General features: G+C 44.4%; 1 protein-coding gene across 1 annotated transcript; it reads right to left on the minus strand.

Annotated features, from left to right (window-relative positions):
• Nucleotides 1-3,410: 3,410 nt before the first annotated feature.
• On the minus strand, nt 3,411-19,906 carry psmb2 (proteasome 20S subunit beta 2). Its single transcript, XM_083646421.1, has 6 exons — nt 19,719-19,906; nt 19,065-19,187; nt 18,264-18,334; nt 5,079-5,241; nt 3,939-3,988; nt 3,411-3,626 (listed from the first exon to the last, which is right to left on the minus strand). Exons 1-6 carry the CDS (start codon nt 19,807-19,809, stop codon nt 3,525-3,527), a joined length of 600 nt encoding a protein of 199 aa, XP_083502547.1. The 5' UTR covers nt 19,810-19,906; the 3' UTR covers nt 3,411-3,524.
• Nucleotides 19,907-19,946: the final 40 nt, after the last annotated feature.

A 19,946-nucleotide genomic window follows, 5' to 3' on the forward strand; every position in this document is an offset into this window, starting at 1 on the left:
AGCCTGCTGCTGTTGTAAATGCTCACCAGAGATGGGAAGTAACTAAGTACAAATAATTTACTGTACTTAAGTAGGGTGGTCAGGTATCTGTACTTTACTGAGTATTTATTTTTCTGACAGCTTTTTACTTTTACTCCCTACATTTTAACACAAATATCTGTACTTTCTACTCCTCATTGTCTGTGTGTGTGCTTGAGGTTCAGTTAACTTTGCACAGAAACAGACGGTAGAAATACTTTTTTACTGTTATATGGGATTACATTTCAGAGCCTGTATTTTTTTTTTTAACTTTTACTTGAGTAAACAAGTTGAATCAGTAATTCTACTTTTTATTTATTTACATAAGTAACTGTACTTCTACTTAAAGAATGTGTGTACCTTTCCCCTCACTGATTGCTCACATCAAATCCAGTCTCTTGTATATATACAGTATATATTTTTTTACTTGATCAATCCCTGGAAAAGTCTCTTTTCGGCTCAACGGGGAATTTGAGGTGAAAAACCGGCAGAATCCTGCAGCTGTTCAGTGCTTCATTCAGTGCCTTGCTCAAGGACACGTCGGCAGGCCTTGAAGAACAACAGCTCCCCCCCTGCTCATTATGCCACTCTGCAGCTCACTTCCTGGTCTCACACAGACAAATCACACTTAACACAAAAGTGACTGTTGCGAGTGGGCGCACCCCAAGGGGCCACTCAAAACTCAGGGCCTGTTCACAGCTGCAGCCCTGAACAGTGTACCTGGGAGAGCAGGGAGAGTGGCGCGCGCCCCCCAGATACATACACCCAACACCTCCGCTCCTCCTCAGCCCATCTGTTACACTGCTTCTCTTTACCTGCCAACTCTCACCTCCACTCCACACACGAGGACGACCCCTAAACGGACACAAATTAGACCAGAAATCAGAATAACTTTATTGATCGCCGAGGGGAAATTGAGTCATGCTACAGTTGCTCTCACTCAGGCATGAAAAAATATAAACATCAAAATTATAAGAGGTGTAGGAATGTACCATAAACAATAAAATAGAGTAAAATAGAAGTTACGTATAGCCTATGTACAGCAAATTGTCACAAAATATGTGCCTTCTCCAACAGTCATTCTCAAGTACCATTAGAATGAAATGAAATGTCTGGTACATACTATTTCCTTATATATAACAATAATAATATTATTGTATATTATATACATATTATGTCATATTGCACAAATTGCGGTATTTAGCAGTTAATACACACACACACACACACATATATACATATATATAATATATAAATCAGGTATACATTATCAAAGTCGGTTGTGTTTAAGATTTGTTACGATTTTGTCCCAGGGTCCCCTATCCGATACGATCTTTGCTTTTAGATGTTTTATTACAGAAAGTGTATGAAACCCACGACCAAAAAGTGTTTGGTGACCCCCTGAAAGACCCCTGGGGGTCCCCGGATTTGAGAACCACTGCCTTACAGTATTTAACAGGGATAAGATTGATACTATAGTATGTCACTCCTTTCTCCAGTACCTGCCTCCTCGCTGTCTTCTGCCCTTTGTCTCCTCCCATCTCATTACCCCCCTTTGTCAATTCCCCCATCTCCCTCTCTCTCTGTAACCTAACCTCTCTCTCTCTCTGTAACCTAACCCCTCTCTCTCTCTCTCCGACACTCAGTGGGGCTGCTCTCCATCTCTCCGTGCCTCCAGGCAAACATATGCTGCTCCTCCCGTCAGATTCCGGTGTGTTGGAGAGGGATTGTTTAAAGTTTATGGAATGCTGATGGAGCCACACACACACTCTCTCTCATTCATACTCATAGGCATAGACACTCTCTCATTCATAAACAGAGGCATATAGACTATTTCACACTTGTACGCGGACAGAAACACACTCTTGCACTGACACATGCAGACAGACTCTTGCTCTCTCTTTCTCACACACCTAAGTATATGCAGGGGTGCAAAGTCATCGTGAAAAAGGTGACAGACCCACTCAGAAATCCTCCTATTTTAGGATGAAAAAGGTGACTGTCACCTAAAGGTGATTGGTTTGCATCCCTGTATGGCTGCCATGTTACCATTCTGGCCCAGGTTTCTCTTCCAGCTATATTAGCTATAGGAGAGTAAGCAGCTCCTCCTGCTTGAAGCGCAACAGAAAAAGAATACATGTTGTTCTTGTTGCTACCAGCTAATTAACTGGGCTATATTTAGGCACAACCTAATCAGACCTACTGTGAGGTCAAATCTGATGGAAGAAAACTCTGAATCTATTTGTGTCTTTTCACAAACAGCTCGTCTTCTGTAGAGGCTTAGGGTTAGACTCATTGGTAGTGCGCAGGCCTTCCAGGCTGGATCAGCTCCTGGGTGGAGGCCATCATTCGTATTTCAGCACCAAAGAGATTCACATTGAGCTTTTGTTACATCCTGATGGTGAAGCCCTGAAGAGCGGTGACCTTTTGACCCTTGGGGGCCTTCATGTCAAACAATTTCACATATAGATTAGGTTGAGCTCAAATGAGCAAATCACAGTTGTGGATTGCTTAAGACACACGATCACAACACAATGTGATATAGTGAAATAGTCTCAAACCAATATGCAAATTGACCAAAATTAGTGAGATCAAATTGCATTCTGAGGAAACCACTATGTGTTTAATTCATTGTATTTATTTATACATATGACAATAAAGTTGAACTTGAACGGAACCTGCTTCTTCTCACATAACACCCGATGTGCCTGCATGTTAAAATACATGTGTACTAGCAAACACACACACACAGTCTCTCTCACAGCACACAGAGTACACCAGGTACACAGCCAGAAGGCTGTTCTTTCCATACTGTACAGCTGAGTAAGACTAGACCAGTGGTTTTCAAAGTGGGGCCTCATCAAACTAATGGAAATGCTAAAAAATAAATAAATAAATCTTTATGGGGAAGGAAGTTATATTTGTTAATACTACAGTATAATAAAGAATATATTAGTATTATATTTTATAATTATATTTAGTGTAGTATTAACAAATATAATTGAATCCTTTCCTTCCACATAAAAATTGTTTTGCCATGCCCATCTGTCTAATTGCCTGCCAGTCGTCATCACATTCATTATCATTTCCCCCTGGTGTGGGTAATGCAGTAGCCTGACTCTGAAATAATGTTTATAATGGAAAAGAAAATATTTGAGATACAAATGTAATTATTAGGTTATTACATTAAAGTAAGGAAATATTATTCTGAGGTTGCATGGACCAGATTTTTGACATTTTTCAATAGTATTGTCAATGGGTTTTTAAAGACATCTAGGCAATAGGGGGGCCGCGGCCTAAGGCTAATGCTATTTGGGGGGCCTTGGCATGGAAAAGTTTGGGGAACCCCTGGACTAGAGAGCAATGAGGAAGCACCACAGGGACAACGAGCGTGTATCTCAACAGCGTGTCACTTTTTATTGGAACAGAAAGAACAAGAAGGTCATTGGTACAAAATAAATCAAGGAGGGGGCGTGAGTGAGGGTTGGTAGCGCCGCAGTGCGCGGTCACTTGGCGCCGACGGTAAGCTTCTCCAGGTCATGGATGCCCTCCTTGTCAATCAAACGGACAGTGAAGGACGGGAGGTTCAGGATGAAGCGCCTGTTCAGCTGGAGGACGGAGAAAAAGAGACAGAGCAAGACAGAAAAGAAGAAAGAAACAGGGTCAGATCAAGGCAGAAAGAAAGAATGCAAAACAAGAATACCAGAAAGACAAATAGAAAGAGGTTAGAAAACAAACACTAAACTACTACATTATATCTATCTATCTATCTACCCATATATATATATATATATATATATATATATATATATATATATATATATATATATGTTTACAAAGCTGAAAAACACAATACTTTATTAACAAACCAAATGAAATAAGACAAAAGGAGAAGCATGAATAAAGGTAATTGAACTCACTTCCTCAACGCATTTCTTCAACAGATCCACTGCTTCATCCCGGCTCAGATCTAGAACAGAACAAACAGGGGAGAAAATAAGAATGTTCAAATGGGAGGGAAAGGAATGACAGAAACATACATTTTATTCAAATTAAAATAAGGGGAGAGGGGGGGGGCAGGAAAACTTTCATTAACTGAGACATTCAACCAGTGGTTCCAAACACCTGGAATTTAAATGGGGACCGTCGGGTGATTTTTTTTATTTTTTTAACACCACACAATTTAAAACTACCAAAGAGGATTAGGGCCACTTGTGATTTTTATTTATCCATTTATTTATTTATTCTGAGTTTAAAGTGATAATCTATACGATTTCAGTTTTGTTCTCTTGGGTGACACAACACCTATGGCAATTACTGGTAATTGCAGGTGACACCCAAACAGTGTTGCTGTTTGGATGTCAGTTTGTTCGGCCATAGTAGCCACCCGTAATGCTAGCAGAGCCCGGAAGAAAGCCTGGGTCACCACAGACACCAAGTTCATAAATGCTGCAATACTGAAAATGCAAAGGCTTCTATCAATGGGCCATAGGCTCAATCACCAGTGTTAAGTTACTATCAGATAGATAGTGACTTAACAGACATTTATTTACATGAAAATCTTTGCGATTATCACTTTAAGTCAGGATTCTGAGAATACAGTTAGAATTCTGAGTTTAATCTCAGAAATCTGGGGGAAAAAGAGAGTCAGAATTCGGAGGAAAAAAAGTCAGAATTCTGAGATTTTCAGTGACATCACTGAAGGGGTCACTGATGATATTACCGATGTACTGGAATTTGAATGTCTGGGGTCCCTAGATTTTTGTGACGTCAAAGTGGGGTCACAAGCCAAACCCCTGCATTAAAGGGATGTGGCCGTGTGGTGGTAAAGAATATGATGCTACGTGACAAAATAATAACAAGATTAGCTCACTGCTAAGCTAGTTGTGGTTGAGTTGCTCACACACTTTTGGCCAAGACACCTTCCTAAGGCGCCACCCTCTACAGACTCACATCATAGCCTTTCTATTCGTTCTCTCCTCTTCCCAGTCATTCTCCGAGGTGCAGGTAAAAAAAAGCATCAGAGACTTTTACGAGAGGTTCCTCGGCTCTGAACCCACCTGGCTTGTAGTAGCGGTCCAGGATGGAGAGGGTGAGGAAGGCTCCGTAGCCGTGGGCAGCAAAGGGGGCCTTGGCCAGGGCGGACAGGTAGTCCATGTAGTAGAGACCTGGGCCGTCCGCCTCATCGTAGCCGGCCAGCAACAGGTTCACATGATATGGAGTCTGGAGATAGAAGAGGGAGAGAGAGAGGAGAGAGAGAGGTATATTAGAGGCATATAATAATATACCGTAATATTATTATATGCAAATCCCCTACAGGGGGTTCTTACCACTGTTAGCCTGGCACCCACACGGATTAAACGCAGTCTCACCCCCCGGGACAGTCACAAGGAGAACATTCGCTCGGCCGCCAGAAAACGGCCTGCGCGACCGATTTTTGGCTCAGAACCACCACAGATTAAGAAATGTATTTGTGGTCCAAGAAGTGATGCATGCCAAGCAGTGTTTTTAAAACTAGACTTGTTTATTTTAATGGGGGAAAAAATACACCTGTTTTAGGAGCCCAAATCAGCTCAAAGTGAGGCTGCAGCAAAGGACAGCATCCCCTCCCATCTCTAATTGAGACCGCACAGACTTGCACTATTTGCCCAAAGAAAATCCTGCTTCATGGGACACTTCTCCTCACACAGAAACGGACAAATCAAAATTCAAAAGGTGTCTCCTAAACAGCAGGGGGCAGCGCTCCGCCCAGAGAAAGATATTTGTCCTCTCTTGTCTCTTTGGGACATTTTGATACAATGCACACACACAGATAGCTTTTTGAAACACTGAAAATGGATGTCCCGAGCAACCTTAAGATTTGATTCCGCAACAAACAACAACGTTTGAAGGAGTTTTCTTGCCACTGCGTCTGATCCATCCTACAATGCACGTTGCGGGTATGAGCGTGTTTACAAGTACACACCTGCTGCATGTCACCTGCAGCATGTCACCTGCAGCATGTCACCTGCTGCATGTCACCTGCTGCATGTCACCTGCTGCATGTCACCTGCAGCATGTCACCTGCTGCATGTCACCTGCTGCATGTCACCACACCAATATGTTGGGCCACCTAAACAATTTGGATTGGTTCTGCAATGCAGGTTTTGTGGTTTTTTTTTTACTAATTGTTGTGCCAAGTGTTTATGGGCCGTTCCTTTAAAACTGGGAGCGAAGGATTTCACGGTTGAGTGACGTCACACCCGAGTTGTCGACGTTCCTTTAAAAACAGCCGGGAAACCAGCCAGGGTTAGCTCTAGCCAGGCTAGCCATCGTTAGCGATAACAGGTGATATAACAAGGCGTTCCGCTGTATTTTGCGCATACAAACACTGCAGCAACATGTCCACACAGATAGAAGTTAGACAGTGCTGTAGTGTGTACAGCTGATTTAATTAGTCTCAAACAAGACAGAAGTGCTAATAAACAGTATTTACTACGATTTTAACTGCTGTTGTTGTGCGGAGCAGCCATCTTGGATTTTTGAGGGCGGGGCTGCAGCGTCTCCTCCGAAAATCCGAGCACTTGGCGACGTCACCGTCGGCGCTCATGACCTTTGAACCGTCACATTCCCATTTCCCAGTTTTAAAGGAACGGCCCCATTAGAGACCGACTTGTGAGTCTAGTTGAAAAGTTACCGAGACAATTTCTCTCTCGACTTATTCCCCAATAAGCTGCTTCTAAATGATCAATTGAGATTTTTCCAATTTAGCAAAAACATGGAGTGACATTTTTGTTTAAACAATACCCATAACGCAGCATAAACAGCACGGTGTGACCGTGTGACAGAGAGAGGAGGAGGAGGAGGGGAGTGACAGAGCAGGGGGGGAGGGGGTGAGCCAGCGCAGAGAAAAGGTGAAGGGGGGTGTGACAGGACAGAGGAGGGGCGGGTGTGGGGGTGTCACTGGCAGCGTGTGACAGCTGCTGGGAGTCAGCACCCCTGTTGCTCCCTCCGTCACACCCTCCCCTCCCCTCCATCGCCCGCCCCCTCCCCTCCCTCGCCCCCCCCCCCCACCCCTCACCCCGTGCCCTGGAGTAGCGCCAGGGCTCATTAAAAACTTCTGAAGTCGTTCTCTCTTGCGCGCGCGTCTCTCCCCCCCCCCTTTTTAAATTACATCTTTTACGCTCGGAGCCTCTTCTTCTCCCTCTCTTCCTCCAAAACACTCACTGTACAGAAAAGCCCTTTAATAATGTGAGACAATGTTTCCCCTTTCAGATTTCCAAAAGACAAGTGATGCCCTAAATTTCAGGTGGAAGTATAACAAGTGTGGTATTTTCATTTCACGATTGTTGCTATATTCTCCGTCTGCCGTGCGAAGATTTACGAGGCAGACGAGATCCGTGCGACACCCCGGCACGATCTGAACACCTGCCCCTCTGCTTTCAATTTGTCTCTCAGTCGCCCTGCTTATTTTTGTGACTTGTGTTAGCGCTGTGTGTGTGTGTGTGTGTGTGTGTGTGTGTGTGCCACGAGGGCCATGTTGACTGTTATGCTCCCTGTGGAGAAGTGTGGAGTGTGTGTGTGTGTTAACAATGCTTGTGTGTGTGTGTGTGTGTGTGTGTGTGTGTTAACAATGCTTGTGTGTGTGTGTGTGTGTGTGTGTGTGTGTGTTAACAATGCTTGTGTGTTTCTCTACACGTGAGAAAGACAAATGTTTCTGAGGGTGCATAATGGGCGTGAATCTCAGGATGCACATCTTGGTGTGTGTGTGTGTGTGTGAGAAAGTGTGTGTGTGTGTGTGTGTGTGTGTGTGTTGTGGTGGGGGTTACGACTTAAGGGCCTTACCTGTAATTCCTCGGTGTGCCTGAGAACGCCCCAGTGGCGTCCCTGTGCCCCCCTCCCTCCCTCCCTCCCCCTCCCCCCAACCCACCACACACCTGCCTCACTGGTTACAATGTAACAATAATAATACAGTCTTGGCATCAAAATAACCTCTCCTTGATGTCAGCTCTACGGGCACCCGGGTGGCAGCTTGTTAACCCGGCCACCTGAACTCACACCCGGCTTCAGCTACACAACAGTCAAAAAGGTGTCGCATCTTCCGGGGGGGGGGGGGGGTCACTGCGATCGGAATCGGTGGCAAACAGCTAACGACAGTTAGCGACACAAAAGAAGTCGGGGGGCCAAAGAGGAAAAAAAACACCGCAAACCTCTCAATCCCAAAGCCCTTTTCCGCTCTCCTCGCTTCCACGTTCCAGCGCTCCCTGCCTCCCTCTGTCCCTCCCATCTTCTTTCCTTCCTTCCTCCCCCCCCCCCCCCGTCCCTCCCTCTCTTCCTGCACCCTGCCCCGGGACATGCTCTCTTTATTGGCATTTCTCCTCAATCTGCCGTATTAATTGTTCATCTGTGCGGGAGCAGGGGAGTCGCGTGCAATATGGCGCTAGTAATTATTTGTGGCCGTCGTGCGCCCGTGCTAAAAAAAAAAATATTGCACACAAACCCATATGGGGCCAGCTGTAGATCCCCCCCCCCCCCACGTACACAGGCTAACTGTTGCGCTGCAGCCTTATAGAACTCCTCAGATAAAATGGGTCTAACTTTAGAGGCGGACATACTTTTAACTATGGAAATAGTTGCTATGGCTTACTGCAGGGAAAACGGATATAGATAAGAAATAAGATGCTTTTACCATAAATAAAGACATTTAAGTGCCATTGGTGGCAGTAAGTATCAATTCATCTCATGTCTGTATGTGTCAGACTGGTGTACCTATTAATCTAGCATCCATCCACTGATTCATTGGTGCATTTGTTTATAATTTATTTATTGTGTAATTTTTTATTTTATTTGGATAGTCCCAACAGAGTATTTGTAACATTTCAACAGCTTATTAGTTCTCATTCAACAATTCAACCGTTTAACAGACATTTAACAGATTATCTATATAGAGTGGTAATATAATTCATGAAGATACCTACATATTCCACTAGGTGCAGGTGTGTGGAACGGGACGCAAACAGAATCGGTTTGTTGAATCTCAACAAATAATCAGCTGTTAAAACAACATCTACAGTCAAAAGCCAAACAGATCAATTGTTGAATGTCAACTAATAAACTGTTGAAATGTTACAGATTAATCTGTAGAGTAGACCCTCTGTAGGTGGACTATCCAAATAAACGGTTACCAAAAAATATTTTAGGGTTTTGCATTAATTATCTCCTAGAGTGGACGATAGTGGCCCTGGGCCCACCATAGTCCCAATTTGTTAATTTGGCACTAAAAAAGTGCACCAGAGTGATGCACTTCACTTTAAAATGTACAACATTTTCTTCACGCCGTAAAAAAAAAAGCAAATATGAACGGTGCAGACGGGTGGATTTCCATGGCCTTCAAACGTTGCAGTGCTCGACTCTCGCTTGTTTTAGTGCCTCCGTCCTTTGTGGTGAATTTCACGTGCATCATTACTGAGATTCATGCAGCAGCAGAGTCAAGGCCTTAGGTGATTGTTGCTCTACGCTATTTTCTCTTTGTCATTCTCCCTCCCTCCCTCACCCTCCCTCCCTCCCTCCCTCCCTCCCTCCCCCCTCTAAAGCCGGAGTGGATGCAGTCCTCCTGAGGTTAGTGGAGGGCCCAGTTGTTTTTTTGGACGTCGGGCTGCGTAGCGTAGCTACACAGTTGTGTGTGTGTGAGAATAGTATGCTCCCTTACCCCGTGCCGACATGCTCTACTGAGTTAGCTAACCACACCTCCCGGGGGGGGGGGGGTCTTGCAGCCGCTGGGGGATGACAGCCTTCAGATTAAAGGGCTCATCTGTAATTTATCCTGCAGGAATAGCGCCGTCAGAATTAGCAGCATCTCCACTGATTAATCCATCAGGCAGCGGTTCTCAAAACCCGGGGGCCTGGATGCACCAGAGTGGCCACACGATGACTGTTTGGGGGGGGAAGGGGGAGGAGGGTCAAGATGAGTTAGGGACAGTGGGGAAAAAAGCAGATCTTTATCTTTTGACGAATCCTGTTTTTTTTGCCGGGTCTAACGTCCATACACTCTGGAGGTTGATGAGTGTGAAAATGGATTAAACGTCCATACACTCTGGAGGTTGATGAGTGTGAAAATGGAGCAAACGTCCATACACTCTGGAGGTTGATGAGTGTGAAAATGGATTAAACGTCCATACACTCTGGAGGTTGATGAGTGTGAAAATGGATTAAACGTCCATACACTCTGGAGGCTGATGAGTGTGAAAATGGAGCAAACGTCCATACACTCTGGAGGTTGATGAGTGTGAAAATGGATTAAACGTCCATACACTCTGGAGGTTGATGAGTGTGAAAATGGATTAAACGTCCATACACTCTGGAGGTTGATGAGTGTGAAAATGGATTAAACGTCCATACACTCTGGAGGTTGATGAGTGTGAAAATGGATTAAACATCCATACACTCTGGAGGCTGATGAGTGTGAAAATGGATTAAACATCCATACACTCTGGAGGTTGATGAGTGTGAAAATGGATTAAACGTCCATACACTCTGGAGGCTGATGAGTGTGAAAATGGATTAAACGTCCATACACTCTGGAGGCTGATGAGTGTGAAAATGGATTAAACGTCCATACACTCTGGAGGTTGATGAGTGTGAAAATGGACCAAACATCCATACACTCTGGAGGCTGATGAGTGTGAAAATGGATTAAACGTCCATACACTCTGGAGGTTGATGAGTGTGAAAATGGATTAAACGTCCATACACTCTGGAGGCTGATGAGTGTGAAAATGGATTAAACGTCCATACACTCTGGAGGTTGATGAGTGTGAAAATGGATTAAACGTCCATACACTCTGGAGGTTGATGAGTGTGAAAATGGATTAAACGTCCATACACTTTGGAGGTTGATGATGAGTGTGAAAATGGATTAAACATCCATACACTTTGGAGGTTGATGATGAGTGTGAAAATGGATTAAACATCCATACACTCTGGAGGTTGATGAGTGTGAAAATGGATTAAACGTCCATACACTCTGGAGGTTGATGAGTGTGAAAATGGATTAAACGTCCATACACTCTGGAGGTTGATGAGTGTGAAAATGGATTAAACGTCCATACACTCTGGAGGCTGATGAGTGTGAAAATGGATTAAACGTCCATACACTCTGGAGGTTGATGAGTGTGAAAATGGATCAAACATCCATACACTCTGGAGGTTGATGAGTGTGAATATGGATTAAACATCCATACACTCTGGAGGTTGATGAGTGTGAAAATGGATCAAACATCCATGCACTCTGGAGGTTGATGAGTGTGAAAATGGATTAAACATCCATGCACTCTGGAGGTTGATGAGTGTGAAAATGGATTAAACGTCCATACACTCTGGAGGTTGATGAGTGTGAAAATGGATCAAACATCCATACACTCTGGAGGTTGATGAGTGTGAAAATGGATTAAACATCCATGCACTCTGGAGGTTGATGAGTGTGAAAATGGATTAAACGTCCATACACTCTGGAGGTTGATGAGTGTGAAAATGGATTAAACATCCATACACTCTGGAGGTTGATGAGTGTGAAAATGGATTAAACGTCCATACACTCTGGAGGTTGATGAGTGTGAAAATGGATTAAACATCCATGCACTCTGGAGGTTGATGAGTGTGAAAATGGATTAAACATCCATACACTCTGGAGGTTGACGAGTGTGAAAATGGATTAAACGTCCATACACTCTGGAGGTTGATGAGTGTGAAAATGGATTAAACATCCATACACTCTGGAGGTTGTTGATGAGTGTGAAAATGGATTAAACGTCCATACACTCTGGAGGTTGATGAGTGTGAAAATGGATTAAACGTCCATACACTCTGGAGGTTGATGAGTGTGAAAATGGATTAAACGTCCATACACTCTGGAGGTTGATGAGTGTGAAAATGGATTAAACGTCCATACACTCTGGAGGTTGATGAGTGTGAAAATGGATTAAACATCCATACACTCTGGAGGTTGATGAGTGTGAAAATGGATTAAACGTCCATACACTCTGGAGGTTGACGGATAGCATAGCTGGAGGAAGTTGTGGGAAGCAGAGGAGAAACTGCTGTTGCTTCAGTTTCTGAGCACTCCAGAGAACACTGCGTTAGTAAATCCTGTACTCATGAAGAAAAATCTTTACCGTGAGGCACAAAAATAATGGTACACTTTGAATTTTTTTTAAATAAAATAAAAATCAGAGCCTGAAATGTTCCTGCCTGATTGGGGGGGGGGGGGGGGGTAATCAGAACACTACATCTTATTTCTGCATAAAACTAGTCCAATAACAAGAATAATGCATTTGAAAACAACTGACACATTTATTTCTGTGCTGAATGAATCTGGGTAGCGGTACCCAGAGTTGATCAGTCTGACAACTAATAAGACTCCTGCCAGCGAGAGTGAGCCCGTGATAGACAGATGGTTCATCCAATCACCTGCCAGGTATTTTTTGAAAGTCCCTGCCCCTCGAAACGGTTTTCCCCGACGACTCATTCCCAGATGGTTATGTCAAAACAAACCACCTGGCAGCGTCGGGTTAGTTTGGACCGAAAACACCTACAAAAAGTATCGATTGATCAACTCCAACTCCATTCTTGCGTCAAGGGCAGTTTAGAGTCCAGCGATTTATCATAGCCCGACGGGCATCGCTGAACGTGACGACCTTTCCTGAATCGCTCGACGCTGATTTTGGACGCTGTCGCTCGCAAAAAGTATAAACACCCAGGAGAGAGGAGAACGCATCGCAGAGGCAGGACGTGTTGTGATATTTTCACATGGATTAATGCCAACACGGACGGACAGACAGAGAAGCTGCCAGTCAAGTCAGTCACTTATACCGTTTTGATTGCAACAAATTTACAAAACTATCTGCTTGTTAAGATGCTGTGTGATTATCCCTGCTAACGATGTGTTAGCTGTTACTTACCGTCTGTGTTGAGAATGTCCGCTTTCCAGGCATTTGCCTTTTTAACAGCATCTTTATAATCTGCCCGGTCGTTAGCCCAAAGGCACGGGAAACCTATCAATGTGTTTATTAAGTTTTACACAAATATGTGATCTTCTGCCATTGTTAATTTAACTAGCTAGCTAACTAGCGGCTTCAGAAATTGCGGTAGGAGAAGAAGAAATATGGTGGTTGTCATGACAACGGAGCCAACGATGGGGGTCAAAGTTGAATCCAGATGAAGTCTTGACGATGGTCGCAACGTTCATCGCAACGATGGCATATCGCCCGTCGCAGGAAGTATAAACACTTGTCGTTATCACCCACGATGGAATGTGATCATGGTCGGTCGCAACGACCGTAAATCGCTGGACTCTAAACTGCCCTTCAATAGGACTGTAAACAATGACCGCGCCACATGGTAACGTCTTGGTGCGGACGTCCGCTCTGCACCGGAAATATCAGCCGTCTGTCCCAGTCTCTGGGTGCTCAGATTGTGAAGCTAAACCACTGATTGACCATTGATTATTAATCACATCAGTAGGTCTTAATTTATGATCTGATGTGTGTTTTGGTGACAATATGAAATCCATCAATAAGTCGTGCATGCTTGTAGAAATAGCATGTTAACTCATTGAATGCCAATGACGACAGCTGTCGTCAATTCAAATACTGACGTAGAGTGCCAAAGACGACGATTGTCGTCAATTGCGTTTTTTGACGGTGGGACGTGGATCAATCCCTGATACATCTCTGGTACAACTATTGTAGCTATTGGAGGTCTATAACCTATTTTACAGAACCCTTAGGTGGCGACAGTGCTCTCCACATAACAGAAAGGCAAGGAAAAAACAAAGAAGAAGTCGTTATGGAAACGGAAATCGCATCGCATCCGTATGCATCGATATGCTGAAGCACGTTACTGCAGCTGTGCCTGCAGCAGCCAATCTGCTCCCACAATTGAGCCGCTCCGTGTCGGTTGCGACAGCACATCTGCACATCCACACCGTGGAGTTGTTATTATTCTCAACTGGAAGCATCGTTGCCGGTGACAAACACACGCGGAACGCTGTAAAAAAGCCTGGCTGTTCCGCACCCTTCACTGTGCGCACAGCAAACTCAGCAGAGAGCCACCACAGACAGGAGGAGGAGTGTGCAGTTGAGGCGAGGCGGGGCGGGGCGGGGGGGGGGGGGGGGGGGGGGGGGGCACGCAGAGCAGCGCGCAACACCCAGACAGACCCAGGCAGCAGGACAGGATTGACAAACGCAAGCCAGAATATCCGATACCCACCAGCAGCAAATCAAAACCAGCAAGAAGCTGCAACCAGCAGCGCACGCAGGGGCCAGCGCTGCTGGTTGTAGCTAAAAATATTATTCTGCCAAACAAAATTCCCTGGCCTAAACTGTTTTATTGAAGGAAATTATTTTTGAGGTGTGACTACATTAGAAAAGATTAGCTTCAGAGTCAGTGATGTGCTTGAAATGATTAATTTCACAAAAGGCCAATTATCTCAGCTTCTAGAAAAAAATTGCTGTTTTTGGATGAATCAAGCTATCTTCTCCGGCTCATAACTAAAGAACGGAAAATGGGATCAATAAACTTTTTTTTGCAGATGATAGAATAGAGTCTCATCGTTCTTTGTGCGTGTTCAGTGTTTACATAGTAATATCACACAATATTCTGTGGGCCTCGAGAAATCACTGAAAACGCTCTGAAACTCTGGCACTGGGAGCGTCCGTTCTCCAAAAGTGGCTGGCACTCAATGAGTTAATTACATTTGATAATATGAAACTCTGTGGGTGGCTGTGGTATCCCTGTTGACATTATCAATATAGTCCACATATTACCAACCTGGGTGCACGGTCTACCAATTCGAGGGCACAGTTTACTAATCCATGCACACGGGGGTATACTATTCCGTTTCAGTTTTCGTAAACTTACGTTTCCATATTTCAGCTGTGCTACACCACAGAATCGGTGCTACATTGTGATAGAAAGTAGCTTGCTGTGTTCATTGGGTAAAAATAAAAATGCACGCATTCCATTGGTAAATGCAAAATATTGCTTTGCTGAATATGATTGGATAAAACGCATCAAAAACAAAAAGCCACGTTTTTTTTTTTTTTTTTTTTTGTCTAAAACAGTTTGTGAATCTAAAATGTGGCCAGAGGTCTTTAAAGCCTGCTTACAGCTTATGGCAAGGTATGAATATCTAAATATTAAAACATTTGATCCTCCACAACAACATGCACATCCTTGACTGAATAAGATGATCCTGATTCTATAGGTCCCTCTGTGTACGTGTGTGTGTGTGTGTGTGTACGTACAGTATGTGTGTGTGTGTGTGTGTGTGTGTGTGTGTGTGTGTGTGTGTGTGTGTGTGTGTGTGTAGACTCCTGCGCTCTCTCTCACACTCCCGTCTGTGCAGCAGTGTTGTCTACTGGGCCTGCTCGTGCCCCCATGGGACCCCCCCGCCCCCGCCCTCCTCCTACCTCCACCCGCGTCTATGTGTCCCACATTCCCTTCTCGAGCACACTAATTGTTTTTTGTAATTATTTTCACCCTTCTGCTATTGTGACAGGCAGCGGCTGCACTCTTCTTAACAAATTAGCTCGCCGCGGCGCTGAAGAGATACAAAGAATGGACACAAGAAGCATCTGTCTTGAGTGTGTTGTGTTACATCAACAAGCGCACACGCGCACACATGCGCGCGCGCACACACACACACACACACACACACACACACACACACACACGATGACACAGACTATGTGCTGCTGCGTGATTAACTCATGTAAAAGATGCGTCCTCGTGTCATTTTAAACACACGTGACGTGTTAGCTCTTTCTAGGTGTTTGGGCGGAGGGTTATGCATGGTCAGAGCAGAGTGAAACTACGGTGACTTTAAAATCCCCACCTGTTAACACCAGAGCGGTTTCGTAAACAAGAGGAATTCAATCGCTCAAAGACATTTAATTCATGTTTTGACTACAGTTAAAAAAAAAAAAAAAAAGAATCACAGAGCTACTTCCTGGTATGTGAACGTAGTGTACCGCCAAAGACAATAAGTATCAAAGCAAGACACTTGACCTTCCAACTCCCTGTGCCTGTATCTGTGCCACAGAGGTTTCGCCACTGCCACGCCCACTGAGGAGACTGGTCAGCCAATGAGGTTTCATACCATTGACAGACAGCCAATCACAAGAAGCTGATGACCACACCCATTTAGGAGTCCGGAAGAGTACCATTTCTTATTATTATTGGCAGAGCCTGCAGTGGGGTGTCTCTATCTATTAAAAGGTCTCTGGTACCGTGGAACAACCTAGAGCTGGATTACGTCTACCGTACTGCCTGGAGTACGAGTGCACACTGTATCTACCGTACTGCCTGGAGTACGAGCGCACACTGGATCTACCGTATTGCCTGGAGTACGAGTGCACACTGGATTTCCCTCATGCAGACCTCTAGCGGCTTAAAGAGCTCTGCCACACACCATCATTCCACTAAGCACTGTCTGTGCATTGCAACAAGCAGGTCATTTAGCGCCCAGTTAGGCGCTAAATTGACTCACTCAGGATTACAACAAGATATCTTTAGCATGGTGATGCTAAGCTACCTATGGCTCGATGACGCAGCAAAACAGCAGTCAGGCTCATAAAGCCACAGGCACAGCAGGGCTGCACGTGCTATGAAAAGATAAGTCTGGGTTCTGGAGGTGAAACCTTCACCTCCAAAACCCCTACGGCCCGCTCAGCGTCTGGGACAACCACGGCTTTCCCCAGAAGGCTGCAGCAGACAGAGAGGCTGCTCTCTATACTTGCTGCTCTCCACTGAAAGGCTAACACGGTGTTATTGTTAACATCACGTCAGTAACAAGTTACAACACACGGAGCGCTCCGCCTCCCCCTCGTGCTCGTGATTATTCTCATACTGGCAGGACACGGTTACCATTATGGGCAAATAAATAAAATGTTTTGTCTGAAAACATTTCTTGTTAAGGCTTGGATTTTGTGTTCCCTGTATGCAACATGAATGTCCTTTGCCAGTCACATAGCTGTTTAAGAGATGAACTTCACTACTTCGCTTGTTTTTAGAGACGGTAGCAGACGTTTTATACGCGTGCTGCAAGTGTGAGGCCTGTGCTACAAAACTATCAACCTCTGTAGCACCAGTGCTATGATGAGCAAAACAAGTTAACGTACAGCCCTGCAGTGCACAGTAAGGTTTTTTGGAACCACCAGAGGGACTTTGTTATTATTATTATTACTTACATTGTTACACACACAAACAAAAGAACCATCAAAACACACAATTTGCCAGGTGACTTTGCATCTCTATATGTGACAGAGTATTGAAGACAGAGTACTGAAAGGCAATGTGGTATTTTGACAACCTTTGACACCTATCCAACCACCCCCACCCATTCCCATGGGTGCTGGATGATTGGGAGGGGTGTGTGTGTGCGTGGGGGGAGGGTTGCAGGCGCAGGTGTTGCCCCCCCCCCTCCCTCGAGACCTCATTGACACCATAGTCACCATTCACAACAAGTTGACAAATGTAGCTGGTTCTGTCAAAATGCAATCAGTGGCAGAACTTAGACGTCTCTAACTGATAACACATAGAGTTGCACAGTCTTCCATTCATAAAAGTGGTTACTTGTTTAAAAAAAAGAAGAAGTTAAGAAATTCTGGAAGCATACACCTATAGAGCAGGTTGGAGTGAGCACTGAACACGCATGTATGGAGCCAGACTGTGGAGCCATTGTATCAGCATCTTTTGAGCTCTGGTTATGCAAGCTGGAATTTCTTGTTTTAATTTCCTTCTAAATCAATTGTTTATGGAATGGCCCAGGACATTCCTCCAAGATATTAAAAAAACCCCATCAGTTTCCATGATATCATACTCTGATTAGAGCTTTTAATCAAAATGCTTTTAAACGTCCTGCCCACATAAAAAGGGCAGGTTAAAATCTGAGAAAGAGGACTGGCTTGAGATTCCTTCATTGCTGTTATTACCCAACTATTAAAACATGTCTCTATGATCTGAGACAGTTCAATCCATCTGTATGAACATGAACAACTGTATGGGATTATAGGATTTTTCACTTGATGAGGCTTGGGTCTCAATCATAGTCATGGCTTGAGACTTGTTCATGCTCATGAAGTGAAAATGAAATATAAAACAGTGTTGGAACAACATGTAAATTGTGGTGTAGGATGGATTTCCCCCCCTGAACTCAAAACGATGAAGACAAACATGGATTAGGAGTTTGTACATGTCAGACTAGTTACCCTGCTTCGAAGGTAGTCTGCGAGGTTCTTTCGTGTGAAGTTTGCTGCTGCTGCTGGACTGAGCTCGTAACCTGAAAAGGCAGGAGGAGACAAACGGTATCAGTGGAACCATAATAAGTCCAAATGTTATAACACACTGACACTTCAAATCAAATCCAATCAAATCACAGGAGTAAACAATGACCATTATAAGGACCAAAGAGGTTAAGTGATATAACTTGAGTTAAGAAAAAGGATCAAATATACACAACATGCTGTCTATAACTCAAAAAAATCAAATAAAAAAAGATCTGCCATTTTGGCCCGGGCTCTAGTTGGAAGAAAGTAAGGGTTGTGGGGTTCCGTTTCCGAGCAAACTTGTCCCCAAACTGACCCCAAGTCCGGTCCGTTTTAGGAATGTGAACGTTGTGTTCCGTACCCAGGGCGTGGAACAGCGTACCGTGACAGGGTCCACTTGAAAAGGTGGTCTCTGGGGAACGCTTGGGCGTGCCCGCGGACGGAACACTTGCGATTGTGAACGCCAACCGCACCGAACCACGTAGAATATATCAACAACACAACACACAGGCGAGGATACGCTCAAGGCATAGTTGATGAGGCAAGTGTACTCTGCAAGTGTTCCGTTCCCGAGCAGCACGGTACACATTTTGTGACATGAAAGCTGACAAGCGGGAGAGAGGTGAGGGGGCAAATCATACTCTGGCATGGAATGAAAGCAATCGTTCCCATCACGGAGTGACAGTGGGGGACCTTATGGTGGAGAAATGAAACACATTACTGTAGTTGCCCACTTGCTCTTACCATTCCTCATCTTGTAGAGCTGGACATTCTTCTGGATGTACTCTGCAAACTGTACCGTGTCTCCTGCTTCTCCAACACATAGCATCAATATCTTCTCACTTAATTTGAACATCTTGTCATAGTCTGGAAAACACAGAACACATAATAGGATTCGATTATTTGCCTCTTGTTAACAATTCCCAACGATGGCTGGCTACTAACTACTGAAGTAACGTTAACTGACTTTCACTTTCACTAACGTTAGTGGCAAACTTGCCCGTCCGTTTAGCCGTGAAAGCTGCAGTGCTTTAGCTAGTAGTACATTCAATATGATGAACGTTAAGACTCGAGAGCAGCTAACGTAACCAATCTGAAAAGCCACTGCAAACGTTACTCGTGTATCAGAGAATGAGAAAGATTCGCCAATTAGCTAAGCTAGCGTCGGGGAGCTACAATTGCATGCGTGTTTACATCGTGGAATAGTGGGTGCTGTTTCGGTGCAATAACACATTCAATCGTCATTCTGTTATAACGACAATAAGCCGAAACTATAATTTTGTTTGACAATATATTAAAACGTCAGTGCGGACTAAACCGAAGCAGGTTTGTGTGCGCTAAGCTAAATTAGCCGGTTGAATGGCTAATCGAAGCTAAGCTAAGAAAGCGCTGTCATACCATGTTTCATCTGAATGATGCTGCTGGCTGCGATGTTATCGGCGGCTACGAGCACGAAGTCTGGTCCCTGTATCCCGATCAAATACTCCATTCTGCAGAGTGGGATGTTACTGATATACTTTAAATGAGAGTTTGAAATATTTGACGACTCGAGATTACACAGCAAAAGTTAAGTTAAATGGGTGACAGTGGCGCGGACTGATGACGTCACAGGAAATGGCTGGTCCG

The sequence above is a fragment of the Poromitra crassiceps genome (genome assembly GCF_964638095.1).
Source record: "Poromitra crassiceps genome assembly, chromosome: 11".
Classification (NCBI taxonomy): Eukaryota; Metazoa; Chordata; class Actinopteri; order Beryciformes; family Melamphaidae; genus Poromitra; species Poromitra crassiceps.

What these genes read in the sequence shown, in the direction of transcription:
- psmb2 (XM_083646421.1), bottom strand. Translation starts at nt 19,809, where the DNA reads ATGGAGTATTTGATCGGGATACAGGGACCAGACTTCGTGCTCGTAGCC. An exon ending in CATCATTCAGATGAAACATG is followed by an intron (nt 19,188 to 19,718) that starts GTATGACAGCGC and finishes TGTGTTTTCCAG; the next exon opens with ACTATGACAAGATGTTCAAA. An exon ending in GCTCTACAAGATGAGGAATG is followed by an intron (nt 18,335 to 19,064) that starts GTAAGAGCAAGT and finishes CTGCCTTTTCAG; the next exon opens with GTTACGAGCTCAGTCCAGCA.